The sequence below is a fragment of the Pleurodeles waltl genome, chromosome 7 (genome assembly GCF_031143425.1).
Source record: "Pleurodeles waltl isolate 20211129_DDA chromosome 7, aPleWal1.hap1.20221129, whole genome shotgun sequence".
NCBI classification, from domain to species: Eukaryota; Metazoa; Chordata; class Amphibia; order Caudata; family Salamandridae; genus Pleurodeles; species Pleurodeles waltl.
The window spans coordinates 1,318,515,106-1,318,533,571 of record NC_090446.1 but is presented as its reverse complement, the minus strand read 5'-3'; the positions used below and the strand labels follow the sequence as shown (position 1 = coordinate 1,318,533,571).

The following is an 18,466-nucleotide window of genomic DNA, read 5'->3' as shown; positions in this document are numbered from 1 at the left end:
AGGGTGCACCGGCAGTGTCCTTCGAAGTCCCAAATATAGAGACAATCGATAGTGAGAACAATCCAGACTTAATAATTATCAGTGAGTGGGTGTGGTGCCACGAAGAGAGGGTAATCAATTCTTGTTTTAAAGTAAAGACACCATGATTCTCAGGAGCAGAGCCATCCTGGGTCTCGCTAATAATCTTTTGGCCTTCATAATAATAAGTGGCTGTAAAAAGAGGATGCAGCTGATTGTTCATTTAAACTTAGCATTTAAAGAGGGCCGGAGGGACTTTTCTTGAATGCTGAGGATTTGCCCTTCTTGGGCTCTGCTCATTTCTCCGTAGATAGGAAGGAGGGATTGGAGGGCATTCTGTGTTGGCACTACATGTCCCTGGCTCTGTGTCTGTGTGCAAACACTCTGATCTATGTAAGCACTCCTCCCCAGCTCGGAAGTGGTAGAACACAATCCTCTCTGGATTAACTAGAATCATGTGTCAATCAAATATCCAGCTTTAGCTCTACAAGGGGAGGTAGCAACAGCCAGAGCCGCTCCTGCCCCAGACTCCACAGCTTAAATTGCAAAAATTATTTCAGTGGCAGCTATAGAGTGCCCAGTAAACATGACTATATACCAAGGACCCCTGGTCAGGTAGAGGGTGAATTACACACAAGCTCTAAGCTGCAAGCATGAGGATACTAGGGTGGGTGAACTCCGTGTAGTTTTTATGTAACTGTGCTGAATTCCGTGGAGTACAGTTCCACAGGTTCCACACACCCCTATTTGTAGTATATGTTAGGGACTTCTAGGTAAGTTAAATATGCCAATTAGGGGCATGCCATCTTCACCATATTGAAAGGGGGAGAACCGGCACTTTATCATTTGTTAGCAGGGATAAAGTATACAGATTTCTACATTCAGCCAAAATATGGGGTTCAGCAAATGCTGAAAAAACTTGGAGGGACCCTTCAGAAAGGGCAGATTTCCTACAGGACTTATGAAAGAATTGAATTACACATATCACAGAATGGTTGGGAGAGATTAGGACAAATATCACAACATCTGCAAGGACGTTGAAGATGGAAACAAACATGGATAATCAAGGACCGTTGATGAAATCCAAAAAGATACTTCATGCATGAGGTGGTATGTGGAAATGCAACAATGGACAGATTGTAGCTTAGATAATGGAAATTAAATGGAGGTGGAAAGAATAACTTGAAGACTTGAAGTAGGGATGCCTACATTTGAGATATCCCAGAGAACATTAGCGTCACACAAGGACCTTTAATATTGAAAAAAAGAAGTCAGAACAGACCTATGGTCAGTATTAAGAAGAAAATTGCAGGAATTGAAGGCATTCCAACAGAAATATTACTCAAGGTCTTTACCAATTGGGGAAGCAGATTTTCAAAACAACTCAATGGTCAAAGGATTGGAAGAGATCAGTTTACGTTAAAAAACCAAAGATAGGAAATCTCACAGAACTGAGCACACTAATGTACAATTTACCTAATTTCACATGTCAACAATATTAAGCTCAGAAAATGTAAACATAGATCAGAGTTCAACAAGGATGGAAAATTAAAAGATGTGCAAGGTGACTCTTGCTGGACAGTTGAAAAGTCCAAGGGGCATCAAAATGAAATGAAAAGAACATGATCTTTTCTCTCTACATCAATGCCTTTGTGTCAACTATGTCGGGTTGTAGAATATCCATTGAGAAAAAGATTTGCCTGACCACCATATCATTGATTTCATGGAAAATCTATAACAAAGACTGAAAAAAGATGTTAGGGCTGCACTTTATTACTCAACCTATTCAACTTGCATGCAGAATACATAATGAGGGAAGTTGCCTGGAAGAGGAGCCTGGATTCAAAATTTAACTCCCATCTACTATCAACAACCTACTGTATGCCAATGACGGATCTCTTAACTGAAAATCAAGAAAAACGGGGAACTCTCATAACACAAAATCTTGGCATAGTGAAAGAATGGACTAAGCCTGACCCAGAATTGAGAAAGGTGACAAGTTGCATGAAGCAGAATAGAGTAGAATTTAGGCATCAGGAATACAGATAGATGGTGGTTCTTGTAGTTGACGCTGTGGTAGAAGCAGTGTAATGACAGAATGAGCTAAAGACAGCATTCATTTTTGGGAAATCTGTAGATGTGATAGGCTCGATCAAAGATGCATGACAGGGTGCTGGTGGACACCTCAGCAGAAGGAAAATGAGGATGAGGTGCTGTTAGACAATGAACAAACTCACTTAGAAAGAAATTATAAAAATCATTTTTGTTACAGATGCACTGGGTAATTATGATGATAACCATGTACCTCATTTAGGATAGCTAGACTTTCTCCTTGTCAGTCATGCAGACAATGGTCATAAATATGATTCTGTCTGAATAGATGCTTACCAAGTGGCTTTCAAACATGCTTGGTGGACTTTGTCATATTCCATTAAGCACAGATAACATTTTTAAACTGGTCAAATGATAGACCACACTAGCACAAGTTGGACAATTTTTTTTCTGAAAACCAAAGAACTCTCAGTGGTTCAGGCATACCCCTTATGCTCCACAATAATTGATTCAATTCTTATCTCTTCTCTGGAATCTAAATGTTAACAGTATGATGCATTGGAACTATTTATTGACACTCAACTTTCATATGAGCATACTGTATTCTTTACCTTTGATGCCATTCTGCATGGCAAGATTTCATTGTTTCTTTCACTACTTAATTTATGTTTGAACTTGCTGAATATAGTTTGTTGCATACTGTTTGACTATTCTATTAACCACTCATTTCTAACTTTGTTTTTATAAGTAAGATCCAGAATCATTTCGTAACTACCTTATACAATAAAACACACTGCTCCAAATAATTTGCTTTCCCTGTTTAATGTGTTTTTGGCCCTTCAATAACCAATAATTTGAACTGATAAAAATCTGTTTATCACAAAGGAAGATATCCTATGAGAGGAAAGTATGCTTGTAAGATGACTAGTTCCAGTGTGATTCAGCATATTGTTTTGAAAGAATAGTTTTGATAAGGTGAACTGTTGACATGGTTAGTGACTGAGTAAGGGGCTGTCTTTGCAGAATGAGCAGTGCAAAAATAGAACAGTGATTTACCAACAATACATGAGGCCCGCAACTGGCGAACCTAGGAGGCCTCTTCCTGCCCACTGCATACAATCACTCCTAGTTTCCACCAACTTTTCCTCATCCTCCCTTCACCTCACCTATTTCTTCCTTCACCGGTTGGCACAGCACTCCTTCAACCCCAGAGGACTTTGCATGTCTTCCGTCCCTAGACCAAGCTACACTCCCATCTATATTATTGACCCCCTACACTTCAGGACAAAATCAGTGCTCTCAATAGAGACCTCCAGAACGTCAAAGTTGACCTCTGGAACCTTATACTCATAATCTCGAAGCTCGAGAAGCTCTAGAACCTAACCTGACCATCAGGATTAACAGAACCTCACATTCTAATCAGTACAACCCACCCACAATGGGAAGGTCAGTCAACTCCTGGCATGAGACATCAATCATTAAGAACTGTACAATCATACGCTGGAGATCTAGCTCCCACCCAAATCCCTCTAACTATAACACAGATGGTTACTGACCATCTATTTTAGACTGACATTCACTCCCTTCTATTATCTTATAACACTACCCTTGATCATACAAATGGAATTCACATCCCCTTGCGACAGGTCAGATCACTACCTCATATCCTTCCTCATTGTGGAAGAGTCATTAATCAGAGAGGGCAAACCACTTAAACACAGACAATGGTCTAGAGACCTAAGAAATATCAATCTACCAGAGCTATCTTCTACTAACAACAATCTCCTACGGCCTCCCACTAACATGAAGAACGTTAATGATCTTATAGATCACTACTTCAAATCCATGTCATCCATACTTGATACAATTGCTCGTAATAAAGCTAAAAAGAATACCCAATCAACACTCCAAACCCCTGTTCAACTGCAACCTTAATGAGAAAAGGTGCAACTTAAGGCTTGCTGAGAGATCTTGGAGAATCTCTCCCTCCTTAGCACACCTCAAACATTTGAGGTCAACTAGGAGTGTCCTCATTAAACAGATCCAAAAATCTAAAGCAGAATACTTCAGGACACAAATTGACAATCCCAAAAACAGACCTTAAAAGCTGTTTGAGTTCATGAAACAACAAGCAACTTGCAACTCCAATCCCTATTCGGGAGTAATTGACCATTACCTTGTGGAAATGACTTCTCCGCCTATTTAATGGAAAGGACTAGAAAGAGCAACAACTTGCTTCCCTGTGACCCTGCATTTACTAAACCTTTCCCTCCTCCCAGCACAACAGCTGGTGAGATTACCCTAAACTAGCTTTACTACTAAAAACAGTACTACTTGGAATGCTTTCAAAATTCCATATGACGCAGACATACTCAACATAATGATAACACAAAAACCCTCAAAATCTTTCAATGACCCTCTGCCCACCAATCACATCAAAGAGTTTAGATCCTCTACTCCCCCGCTCTAGACTATGATTGTCAATGCACCTCTCTCTCAGGGCCTGATTCACAATTGTGTAACTATTGGACAGGCCACCACTATCTTAAAAAAGCCAAATGTTGACCATTCTGACCTCAATAATTCCTGTCCTATTACCAACCTCCAGACACTAAAAAAGGTTCCAGAAAAATGCGTACAACTGCAGATCTGGAACTACATTGAACAGTTTCATCTCCTTGACCACTGCAAATCTGGCTTCAGAACTGGGCATAACACTGAAACAGCTCTAATCCACACTGTAGAGGATGCCCTGAGATTGCTTGAGCAGCACAAATCACGCTGCTTATACTTCTTGGCTACTCCTCTACGTTTGACATGGTCAGACATGACAGCATGATTGATCTTCTGGAGTCAAGGATGGGGCTACATGGTCCCGTCTTAAACTGGTTTGCCTCATTTCTACATAGCAGACGCCAAAGAATAAAAGTCAACCAAACCCTCTTCAACATTACGCCAATCTCGATTGAAGTGCCTCATGGATCCAGGCTCTCACTGAAGCTATTCAATTTGGCCATGGAACCTTTCACTGAAATTCTAAAGCACTCAAATATTAATTACCACATGTATGCTGATGATACAAATCTTACTTGTACTCAACGAGTACACTAATACTCTCAACTGCACCCTGCTGAAAACCCAACAATGATTAACCTACAACCACCCTTTGCTCAACACACCCAAAAAGGAATTACACTTGATTGCTCCCCACAATGATTCTGCCCCCATAGAAGAGTGGGTCAAACAAATTGCAGCTCTGAATTGTGCCCTCAACATCATTGACTCTACTAGATCACTTGGTATAAAGCTGGACAAATATCTGAATGTGCAAGATCATATCAGCAGACCCACTAGGGGAGCCAAATACCAACAGAACATTAAAAGGAAAATCAAACCTTTCTTGCCCCTTGATGACTTTCAATTGGAAGTCCATTCCCTAGTCATCTTCTGATTAGATTACGGGAATCCTACTCTTGCAGGTTTATCCAAACTGAGGCTGGCACTGCTAAGGGCCACGCAGCTGGACTTCTCACGAGATCCAAAAAATAAGATCACATCCCTCCAGACCTAAAACTTTTACATTGGCTCCCGTTTGAAGCAAGGATCCAGCTGAAAATAGCCTGCATGACACAAAAGGCCCTTCACCATAACACTCCTGTCTACCTGACCAATAAGCAGGAATTGTCTGGGAGTATTAGTAAGAAGCGCTATCTTGCCACTGCTCCTACTCAGGCCTAGCCCCAGGAAAATGGAATGCACTGCCGCCTGTAATCAGGTCAAACCCCCAATGACCTCCTTCAAAAAAAGAAGTGAAAAAGCTTCTGATGAACAAATTACTTCAATAATAACCCTAAGAAACTGAGCTGGACTATTTTCACATAGGCCCCTCCGGATCCTAAGTCTATCTAACCGATTGTTACATTTCATTTACTTTGAAGCGTGCTGATTGCTTTCTTACTCTATATCAGAGATCTTCAAACTTTGTGAGGCCGGGACCCCCTCTCAAAATGTTTTAGGTGTAAGAGTTTATATGTGTGACTTGCCTGCTATTCGTACAGTGCTCTGATACCCTGAAGGGTCATGTTCACGCTACATATATCTCCTCAAATACACAAATAAATCAATAATAGCGGTATGAAAAAATATGAAGCAAGCAAAGCCGAAAGTTGAGAATGAACAAGGTATTTTAAAAGTTTAGAGACTCATGGAAGACAGAAAATAAGGTAGAAGCTGGTTACGGAGGCATGATAAGTCAAGGGGTTATTTATCGCATGGTCCTGGATGACCATATGTTAGACATGTGGAGATAATTGCCAGGTAAAAATAATCTAAGTGGCAGGAACGAGATAGAATACGACAAATGTAGGATTAGCATATTTGAAGCAAAAGATAAGTAACATTACTTTCAAGGGAACATTTTGGAAATAATAGTCTGCAACTGAAAAAATAAGCTTTTTTAGTTATTGAGTACTCCGTCAATCATCATTCCATATCAGCTTCTCACATGAAACACTAAAAACTTTGTGTCCAAGTTTTATTCTTACCTTTGCCTTTGAGCTGAAAAAGGAGCGACAGAAGATCTTCTTGGACAAATGACTGGTGATGTGTCGAGGTTTTAGGGACATAGAATCGAACTTCTCTAGTGCGTCACTGCCCTCTATCCATGGGGCCCGATCCCAATTCGGAACAGTCCTGGTCCAGGTTGGGTCTCCTTTAGAGCGGATGAGACTTAAAATCTCTATCATCCATGTTGTTCCTTTTAACAGAGAAGGAAATTCAAAGTTATTCTCGATTCAGATGTGCTCAAAAACAGTACACTGTCAGGTACCAGCAACTGAAAGACTAAAAACATATAATAACCAAAAGAAAGATCCTATGTGCCAAGCAGTAAGAAAGGGAGGGTGTGTGCTAAAACAAAATAATCTATTACCATCTGAGGTCGTAGGCAGTTTAGATTGCGTAAAACAAAAATAAATATTTATTCTCAAAAACACACGTTGCCACAGAAGTCCCTAGCACCTAATGGGAAGCCTTTGTACCTGCCTGTGCCCATTGTGAAAGGGCAGAATGGTGTAATTCACGGTGACGTTAGCCAGTGGCTGAAGTCAGCTGACTGAGTGCCTCACACTGTATGCTGAGTGGGAATGGAACAGACCAATTGAGAACAGGGCTGGCTAAAGGATCTTTTAGGTAAATACATGGTACATTCAATTTTTCTAAATCAAAACATTTGGCTAACGCCAGACCTAAATGCGATCTGGATGAGTTCTCACTGTCTGTAAGATCCGAATGTTCCACTTGATTTCACAGAATTCACAGTAGATGTCCTAAAGATACCACAAATTTGGATTGTTACCTGCCTCGTGCAAGAAGTCCTGAAGATTTAACTTTTGGGCCTCAGAGCAAAATCCGCAGGAAAAACTGACTTTATAGTGGTCATATTGAAATGCGTTGTCTAACTAGAAACAGCATTCCCCTTCCTGCCACAGATTACTCCAAGCCACTATGGTCCTCCTTACCATAAGTGTGGGGCAAACTCAGTAGTAATTCCACTCTCGAGTGCCCATGCCTAGGGGATCAGCAATTACCAGATATGGGGTTTAAGCAGGATTACCTGAAGAAAACTGGCCTAGCCATTTGAGGAGGGCTTTGGCCAGGGCCGGCTATTGTGCTGGTGGCACCCGGTGGGACGATCTTTTTTGGCGCCCCAGCCCCATGACCTCCTCCTCATATTCCCTCATTACTACCTGGCAAAAGTGACCCTCATCTTTCCATAGCCCTTCTCTCACATACATTTAATGTGTTTTACAGTGCTGGTAAAGGCTGGTTTTAGTAATAGACTCAGTTATCCACATTAATACAGATCTGTTCTTTGCAGCAGGAATATTAACCCTCTGCGCTACTTTATGGTGAGTCAAAACTGCCACTAGACATATCTCTCTCTGTGGCAGGAACATAAACCACAAGAGTTATCTTAGTATTTATATTGCTGAACGAAAGCTGGACCACAAGGAACTCTGCAGCAGGTGCTCTTAAATCGGACGTTATTGCTCAACACAGGTGTCCTCCTGAGGTCAGTGGCCCTTCCAGGTCAGCGCCCAGTACTTCCGTACTGCCCTATAGCCGACCCTGGCTTTGGCAGTGAATCCTGCAGACTGGTCCTGTTTACCCACATTTCTCTGCATACATATTGACTGGTTTAACTTGCTGAAATGCGCAGGAGGAAAGAAAAATGGCAGTATGTTTTTAACGCACAATTTGAATTTCCAATGTAACCTCCCTGTTAATACAATGAGGGCCTAAGTGAAAGATGTACTTGGACAGAGAAAGATAGATGTTTAGACGCATATACAAACTCTTTGCTGGTGCATATTCCAGATCTCAGTTTACAGAATCAGGATTGCTGGAATTTAACGTTTAAAGGATGAATGTACACACAAAATAATTCACCAGCTCAGTGACATTGACACGTTTGGGATAGGATTGGGGATTTTTCTAGATGAGAACTGTGTAAAACTGAATATCCAAAAACTCATACTTTTGTTATTGTTTACACATCTTGTACAGGTAGTTTCCTGCCTTGGAAATGCATGCAGATGTGGAAATCGTAAGGGAACAACTCTATAATTATTAATGTAAAAATGTGTTTTAATCCTTTGAGAAAACAATGATCAGTGCTACTTAACATTTGCATTGACCATTGATGGATGAGTAGCATGGATCAGTATAATGTCATTGGGTTCATAGATGGATAATTTGTTAAAACGTAATTGAATTGATGGATAGATTCATGAAATTGTGAGTGCATGCATGGATTAATGAGCTGGTGTATGAATGGAAGCATGGCCAGTTTTAGCATTGGTGGCATCTAGTGAAACAATATTTGATGGCACTCACCCCAGGACCTCCTTCACCGATTTTCTCACTACCAGGCCCTATTGATGCCCCTAATCTCTCTTTAGCCCCTCTCACATTTATTTATTTCGCAGCACTGCTCATCCCAATGTACACTGTCAAAGAACTTTACATCACAAACATTATAGAGAGAGAATGAGTCATACAAGTGTGTAAATCAATGTGTAAGAAATGGTACTTAAAACAAGGAGGGCTACACGATTAGGAGTCATCCATATTGGTAGGCATTATTTGTTCAGAGTGCTTCATCTGGAGGATCAAAGGTGCAGAATAACCTAAGTTACTGTGCTGGGTTGCATCAAAAGGAGAGAGCACAACCATATCTAATAAGATATCGTACTGATTCTTTCTCGTCTAGTGCTGGCGTGCATTAGGCTGCCTTATGTCAGTGCATACACTCTTGCATGAAAGTGCTCGTGTGTTTGTGTAATGTCAGGTGTAAAATGTATACTCTTCTATCACAAAAGTCTACTCTTTAATAAAGTTTAACACATTACCAATTTGTATGTGTGCTGAAAGCTATTGCACACATGCAAAATTGGAAAGGTTTGGAAAAATAAAATCTTTTCTCTAAGTTTTTGTCTGCCTCAAGGAGGCATAATTCTTTGTGCCACTCCCTTTTGTACCAAAATTAGTAGCTAGGGATTAGCATCAACATCCACAAGTGGATGCATGGGAACGTCCATGTACCATCCATGGCATGCCTCCTTGAAGTAAATTAGTGCAAAGTGCTACTTTGAGTTATTATAGGGCTATAATACAATGTTATCTGTTTTTGCGTTGGAAAGTAAGACTTAAAACAAAACTTTGCACCAGGTTTGCATCACTTTTTGTGATGCAAACCAGTGCAAATTGTAAGTAAATACATCCCATAAACCTAACACAATGATTGTTGTAATAATACAATTGTATTGCTACCCAAAGGAACCCCTTTTAGCAACCTTAGAATACCAAAATATTGGAGGTTAAATTCAATAAGGTTCTAGACCTATGCCTTCCAATTTGCATGCATCAATTTGATGCCAGTTCATAGCTCAATGTGCTATATAAGAAGGATGTTTGCTTATAAACTCCAAGTAAGAAAAATATCTCTGTAACAAAAGCAATAGCTAACTGAGCTAGCAACATAAAATACTAATCTGTGATCTGGTTGTCGCACATTGTGCTTTACAGTAGGGACATTTATCCGGTAGTATATCAGGAATCAAAACTGTGACTAGACAAACTGCATATCGTTCCCTCAAGTGCATTACCATCAGAGTTATCATGACTCTGGAATATCCCCTAAAAATGCTGTACACACAACAATCTCTGCATGCTGTGCTTATCCTTGGCGCAGGGTGAGACGGCAACAGTTGCACTGCCCTAAAGCCAACACTGGATGCAAGAAGAGAATTTATACCACTTTTGCAGAATGAGGCCCCAGACAGCACTAATAATATGACACAATATTTCAAGAATTACCACCATTAGTAAGGTTCACGTTTACCCCATCATATAGAGATCATTAAAACATGTTCAGAGGTGTTCCATCACTCTGTCATTACTATGTGGTCAAATGTGCCCCTTCACACATTCCTTTCAAAATCGGTTTCAGATTTGCTTTCAGGAGCTCTTGAGTGTCAGACTAGATTTCTCAGAACATTTGGTTGCACACTTTCACCATCACTAATTAATCCTCATTAAATACACATATTTGTACCATAATTCAGTAAAACTGCCACAATCAGTTTACAAACGTGATCAAAAAGGCCATAGGCAGAAGTATTGCAAAAGGTCATTTAAATGATAGCGTCTCATTTATAATTGGTGAATATTTGTGTCCCCCGCTATGCTTAGAATTGGGGAGAGCCATATTTCTGCAGACAGAAATCATTGACGAACAGCTCAGCTGATACTGGGCAGTCAGTTAGCATACATCAGGCCATCCACCCTGTTTAAAGAATGTGTTCTGGAATACATTTATCTTGTTCAGATCTACGAGGGAAAACCTGGTGTTCCCACACAGGAAATCAAAAAATGACCTCAACACGCTGAAAGAAAACTCCTAATAACACATAAACAACTCCACTCATTCTTCGGGAGCTTGGCTTTGAAAAACAAACTTCGGTGACTGAGCACCTGCTCAGCAAATCTTCAATGCTTTCAGTAGAGCCACCATCCCAGAGGATTTGCTGAAGGCACAGAAATCTCTGCTTGCTTGATGGAGATCTCTTGGTATGGCAAGTATTCTTCCACCAGGTCAGTGAAGGACATCCCTTCACTGACTTGGCTGGCCATGGGCCATTCACTATGCACAAAGGCTCTTGGCATTTATGATGATGATTATGTTACAGAGCCCCCCTTAAGAGTTCAGAAATAGATGGTGGAGTCTGGCTGTCATCTGAAATGGCTGCCTCAACGTAGAGCTCTGAGACTCGAGGGGAGAAGGATTACCCAAACAGCTGACAAAAATTCTCCTTGGATCCAAAATGAAAGGCAATTTGACTGAGAAAATAGCGACACCGAAGTGAGAGGTGACAGTCAAACCAAGTTCTTAATGGAAGCCCAGCTACAAATCACCTGAACACTGTCATGCAGCTGAGAGTATCATACAAAAACAGCACTTTCTGTCAGGAAACGCAGTCAGCTGCTGAAGAGGTAAGGGGCATTCTTGGTGTTTAAACTGGGAGGCTGCTCCAAGAGGATTAAATTACTGTTGACCTCTGGTTGAACTCTCCACACAGTACAGGGAAGCATCTGACAACTCTCAACTCTGAGGTATTTCTCTTCATTTAACTTTTCAGACTCCATTTCATGATTATGTGAGCACAGGAATTTCTTGTGAGCAGTGTGCAGAGTAACTGCAGTTCGGAAAGTGGGTGTTGTACAACCTTCTTGCAGCTGAGAGTATGTGAAAATGACTCATTCTGTCAGGAAATAGGACTAGTTTCTTAAGAGAGAATTGAAATTCCCTTTCTTGAAAGTTGAAAAAGATGCTGTAGGGGAAATATATGAACTTTCACTCCTGAGGTATTTCTCTTCATTTGACAGTGTAGACTCTGCTACGCAATTAACTAAATACAGGGATTCCTATCAGCAGACGGTGTAAAGCGAATTTGGATAGGCAGGAAAAAGATGTGAGACATTTGTGATGTGCTGTTTTTCAAGGGCATCTGTCTGAAAACATTCAGTCATTATTTTTGGAATCCTAGAAGTCTGTGAAAAAGGCTAATTCTGTCAGGAAACACAACCGGCTGTTAATGAGATTAGTGAAATTCCTTTTTTTAAATGGAATGGGTGCTCTAAAAGAAGCTTATGAGAACTCTCAACTCTGAGGTAGTCCTCTTCACTTAACTGTTCAGACACCACTACGTGATTATGTAGGTGCAGGAATTTCTTGTCTACAAAGTGTGTGGAGTAAATGCAGTTTGGCAAGTGAGTGTTGTACACCATTCCTACAGCTGAGAGAGTTTGTGAAAATTACTCATTCTGTCAGGAAATACAGCAAGTTTCTGAAGAGATAAGTGAAATTCCTTTTCTTGAATGTCATAAGGCTGTTGTAGGAGAAGCATGTGAACTTTCACTTCTGAGGTATTTCTCTTCATTTGACAATTCAGACTCTACTATGAAATTAAGTAAACGCCGGAATTCCTATTAGCAGAGAGGGTAAATTCAATTTAGATAGGCAGGCAAAAACTGAGCAACATTTCTGATACAACGATGCCTGTTTGAAAACATATCGGCATAATCTTTAGAACTCCAGATGTCTGTCACCATCTAAATATGTAGCTACATTTATAGTGTTAATATCTACCTACTTTGTGAGACAATTAGATACCATTTTTGATTACTAAACTGTACTTATGTATTGAAATATAACAGTATGGCCAGTGGCAAATCTAAGAAAAATTCTTTGTTTACATAATTAGTAAACACACTACACTTCTGGGCACTGCTACTATTGTCCAACAAGACAGTTATTCTATGGAGCTTATTTTATAAGAGATCTCTGCAGTGGGGCAAAGTTTGGGATCTATGGATGTCAAAATATCAGATCTCTCAAACAGAAATGAAGACAGTATGGATGGACCGAAACGGTTTTCATACCAAAGGGGAAACTCTATATAAAAGAACCACCTTTTGAAAGAAAAATTAGATAAAGCGGAGTATTGGGGCCTGGATATCTGGCACCTAAAACAAAAAGTTATACATTTGGAATACAGGACCAAAAGAAATAAGGCAGTAATAATGGGAAGACCTTCGTATGAACGTTAATACTGTGGCTACTGAACATATCTTTTGAGCATCCCCTTGAGTTGCAGAGAGCTCACAGAATTTGGTCAATAACTTCAACTTCAACTCTTGAATCTAGACCTAGAAAGATTACTGCATGCCTCTTATGTCATGAGCAGGTCCACCAAATATTAAGAGCTGCTCGTAAACAGTGTCCGTATGACTTGGTAGGCCATAAAGTATTTATTGCTGCAGACCTCTCTACTGAAACGAATGCCAAACGAAAAGTGTTCCTGCAACTTAGGCCAAGACTTAGGAAATGTGATATCAAATATGGTCTTTTAGAACCTACCACAATTTGGATCACAATGGATGAGAAATCAAGGGATTGCACAGAGCCTGAGGTTCTGGTATTCTTCCTGGACAGTTTAGATGACCAGCACATGGACTAAACACCAACACCACCACCCCTGAACAAAACATCTATGAATAGTCCACTCCAATTTCAGAATGATACACAAAGCCATCGTACTGGTAGATTACATGTCCGTACCTTTAAGTAACAGTGTGACAGAGATAAAGCTGTCCACTGCGTAGAGGTACTCACGCAGGAGAATTCCAGAGATAATTTGAGATCACCTCTAAAGTCCTCCATGTCTTTTGATAAAGTAACTGATGCTCAACCTTCCACTATCACTTCTTCCAGCTAGATGAGTATATATATATATATATATATATATATATATGTGCAATGTATCAATATAATTGTATTACTTTTTTACTGCAGTTACTAGTTCTGATGGATGTGATTCATTTTCTGTTCTCATATATTGTTGTTCAATAACCATGAACATTTCATACTGTATTTGTATATGCAGATTTTCTCTTGGATAGACTTTATAACTCCATGGTGTGGTTTTTCTTCTAACCTATTGGGTTTCTTTCCTCCCCTGCAGAGTCAGGGTCTCGATTTGAGGTTTAGACTCACTGACGAAACAAACAGTCTTTGATCTATAGTGTTCTTTCATATTCTAGCATTTAGAATGGCATAGTTACACCATTTGGAGTTTACTGTTAACAATATTTTGTGATTATAGTTCCACATATTGGTTTCAGGTTTACTATACACCAGATAGTTTTTTCCCTCCAGTAAATTTCCATTATCACATTACTAAATAATTTTTCTACCTCCTTTTCCCTTTTTAGCATTTTGACACAGTTTCACACAGTACAAATGTACTTTTTTTTATTTCAAAAACCTTTTTAGTTCAAAGAGGTACCCAACAGGGTTGCCATTTATCACCCCTCTTATTTCTTCTTGCACTTGAACCGCTGCCTGCAGCAATAAGACAGTGTTAAGAAATACCAGGCATTCCCACACCAGCAGGCATCTCAAAACTAGTTCTACAGGTGTATGACATATTACCCACACTGATCTCCCTACTTCACTCTTGGATACAAAGTCAAATGAAATAAGAGAAAAGATCTCCACATTATCCCAGGGTACAGCAAAAGCAGCTATCTTAGGCTACAATTTTCAATGGAAAGCGGACCGCCTGACGTATCCAGATATTTATGTCATCACAGGTTAGGACGTATGATTCAAGATAACTTAGACCCGCTTATTGCTAAAACAAAGGCAGAGTGTGAAAAATGGGCCCATCTTAACCTGTCCTTTTGGGGTAGAGCCCAGGCAGTGAAAATGATTATAGTGCCTCGTTTCACCTATGTTTTAGGTATGTTACCTTTGATAGTTAAAATACCAATATTGTGAGACATTGACAAAGGTATTAAAACCTTTATTTGTGGATCTCTGAGACCTAGGGGCATAGTTATACTCTGCTTGTGCTGGATTTGTATCATTTTTTACGCAAATTCGGCGCAAAACTAACACCATATTTATACTTTGATGCCCGAGCCCGCAAACGCCAAAATTCCACCGTGTGCGTCATTTTCTGGATGCGTAAAACCGCCTTGCCTTAATGACATGCAAGGTGGGCATTCTCGTCCAAAAAATGACTTAAACACCTGTGCGCCATATTTATCCTACCGTGCAAAAATCCCACACTGCTGGGAGGCAGAGGCGGAAAATGGCACACAGCCCGATTTGCATAAAAATGTACGCCTTGGTCAGGGCAGGCGTTAAAATGGGGCAAACACACCAGTACTTAAGGAAAACACACAGAAGCAACAGCAGAGCTCCAAAATGAAGACATGGATGTGCTTTTCATCCAACATGCACGAAGACGCAGAGCACAGGACCAACAGCAGCTTCCACCACACCAGCAGGGACCCCAAAGGCAACGCAGAAGGCAGGAGAGGATATTCCGGACCAGGACAACCCTTCTGGGCCTCAGGGAACATGACATCATCCAGAGGTACAGACTCAACTGGCAAGCCATTCAGCAGCTGCTGCGCCACATTGAGCCACAGTTGGCACCCAGCTTGCGGACACCCCACATCATTCCACCAGAGACCAAGCTGCTAGATATCCTCCACATGTTGGCAAGTGTCTCTTTTCAAACCACTGGTGCCCTGGTTGCCGGAATCTCACAGCCCTCATTCTCTGCCTTCCTACCCAAGGTACTGGATGCCATCATCTCCCTCACACCCCGCCACATCAGCTTCTCCAACACACAGCTGAAGCAGCAGGAGACCAAACAAGGCTTCCACCAAATCAACGGCTTCCCACGCGTGCTTAGTGCTATTGACAGCACACATGTATGGATTGTGCCACCTGCTGCAACCGAGCAGCTATACCGCAACAGGAAGCACACACACTCCATCAATGTGCAGGCCACTGTGGATCACCGGGGTTTGATCACCAACATTGTGGCAAAGTATCCTGGGAGTGTACATGATTCATTCACCTTCCGCCACTGCACCATCAATCAACACTCCAGGATGGACGATGTGGAAATGGCCTACTTGTTGGTAAGTACTGAAACCCAGTTATATACACACTGCACAGCAACCCTGTAGGACACACAACACATACACCACTACATTGACACGTGGCCAGGAAAACACTGAGGTTGTGACACTGCTAGTCATTTTTGATATCCTGACCCAATGGGATACACACCTATTGACAAATGACAGATGCAAATAACAACAGATGCCACTCCAGAGACACAAGGGAACAATTTAAAACCACACAGTGACAATGATATGGCCTTAACTGACAGTACAACTTGTAAGATGAATCTTCCAACATCACATCAATAACACTCAATCACACACCCTTCCAACCAATACGTACTGTGTAAGGGGTATGCAATGTGTTTCGCTGCAGGTCTAACACCATGACACACATAGCATGATGATGATGACTCCAATGAATGGGAAATGGAATCATTGAGGCTGTATCAACATCTCTCATCACTTCTGGGGTGACATTGCCCACTACCAATAAGCAAGTGGACTGTGCTAAGAACACATATTTATGTGACAATATTGCAAAGTGCACATTGCTACACATCCGGATTGAGACAGTGTCACACATACACAACAGATGTACAGGCATATGGGCCTTCTGACACTTAAACCTTCACCCCCACAACCAAGTTAGCCAGCTTACCTGGACCAGGTTCAGTAGTGTAGGTACACGTTTGAACATGAGCCAACTCGGTGAGGACAGAAAAATAGGTTTGCATAGAACTTGTCACACATGGGATATTTGTGCAGTGTAAATTGTCTACAGTTCAGTGCTGCCAACTTATGGCGATGTGGTGTACATTGTCACCTAGCTAAATCAAAGGGCCTCACTGATGTTTAACAAATTCTCTTGCATATGTGAAATTGGATTGGATGCCCAGGCCATATAGATGCAACCGTGTTACCACCACTGTGGAATTGATTCTGTGTATGGAAGTATCATGTCACCCCCAGTTAAGACACATGGACATCTCACACGACCTAATAAATGGAAGTAAACAATGTACTGCAAGTCCACAAAAATACCGCTGTCATCCGGTCAATCAGGCAAGCACCAGTTCAGATAAATAAACATCCCAATGCTGATGGAACATCCTAGAAGCCTAGGATTCCACACAATAACACAAACACAGATGAGTCACAGACAACACAAGAGAACAACTGCCATGCAAAGTGATAGTCATGGTGCAAGCTCCATCAAACATTTTCTCTCATTTTCTCTTTCAGCTGTCAGGGGGTATGGGATCCAGCCATGGATCATGACCCCATTTGCAAACCCAGGCACTGTAGCAGAGCATGCCTATAATGATGCACATCGGAGGACACGCACCTTAGTAGAGAGGACCTTTGGCATCCTGAAGTCAAGATTAAGGTGCCTCAACATCACCGGAGGCAGCCTCTTATATTCCCTGGAAATGGTCTGCAAGATCATTCTGACCTGTGCCATCCTGCACAATATATGTGTAAGGAGGAACATTCTCCTCTCTGAACCAGACCCACAAATGCCTGAAGAGGAGGAAGAGGAGGATGCTGTCCATAAACATGAGGGGGACCATCCAAACACTGCTGGAGGATTGCGTCGGAGACAACACATTGTACAAAACTTCTTTTATTTATAGTCACCATCACCACTTTCTTGCCATATCTCATTAAACACCTAATCTAATCACTAAATCATGGTCTGGGTAATTATTTACGCATCACATGATCCCTAGGAATCACAATCTGAGTTTAGCCTCATGGAGCAGTGCAGTAATACAGATTAGGATAGTGAAAAAGCCATATCACATTTGTTGGGTATGAATGTACACCCAACTTCACATACAGTGTAAATTACATATATGGTGTTCATTTCACATTTGAAGGTCAATGTCAGAGTAGCACAACTATGGGACACATCCATGTTGGCAACATGGTTCATTGCAGCATACGGCACACAACAAAGACACCATCAATCACAAGTAAAAAACCTGCTTCATACATGAGCCAGTAGATTTGCAATTGCATTAGTAACAGGAATGTATGACCACACCCTTGACAGCAGTAAGTGTGACATCAGCTATCTCTGCAAGGAGCATGTGTGACAAGAAGTCCATCTAAGCTGCAAATGGATAGCCCAAGTGCCCCAAGTATGACAAGCATTGCTCACAAGACATGCCCTGTGCATGCCATCCCAGGTTATAAGTTCTGTCAGAGGCATTTATTCAGCCTCTCCCCACCCTTCTCTAGGTGGCCCTGTAACAGGAGTATATGTACCCTGATAATCCATCATCTACACACACCCAGACTCACATTCTGACTCCAGTGTGCTTCCCTCTTTGGTATAACA

General features: G+C 41.1%; 1 protein-coding gene across 7 annotated transcripts in view; it reads right to left on the bottom strand.

Annotated features, from left to right (window-relative positions):
- Positions 1 to 18,466, bottom strand: part of LOC138246241 (sulfotransferase 2B1-like) — a 610,220-nt gene that overhangs the window by 143,236 nt on the left and 448,518 nt on the right. For all 7 annotated transcript variants that reach the window (XM_069200649.1, XM_069200648.1, XM_069200652.1 and 4 more), the window contains one exon: positions 6,615 to 6,826. In XM_069200649.1, coding sequence (XP_069056750.1) covers positions 6,615 to 6,826 — 212 coding nt within the window. The remainder of the gene's footprint in view (positions 1 to 6,614; positions 6,827 to 18,466) is intronic.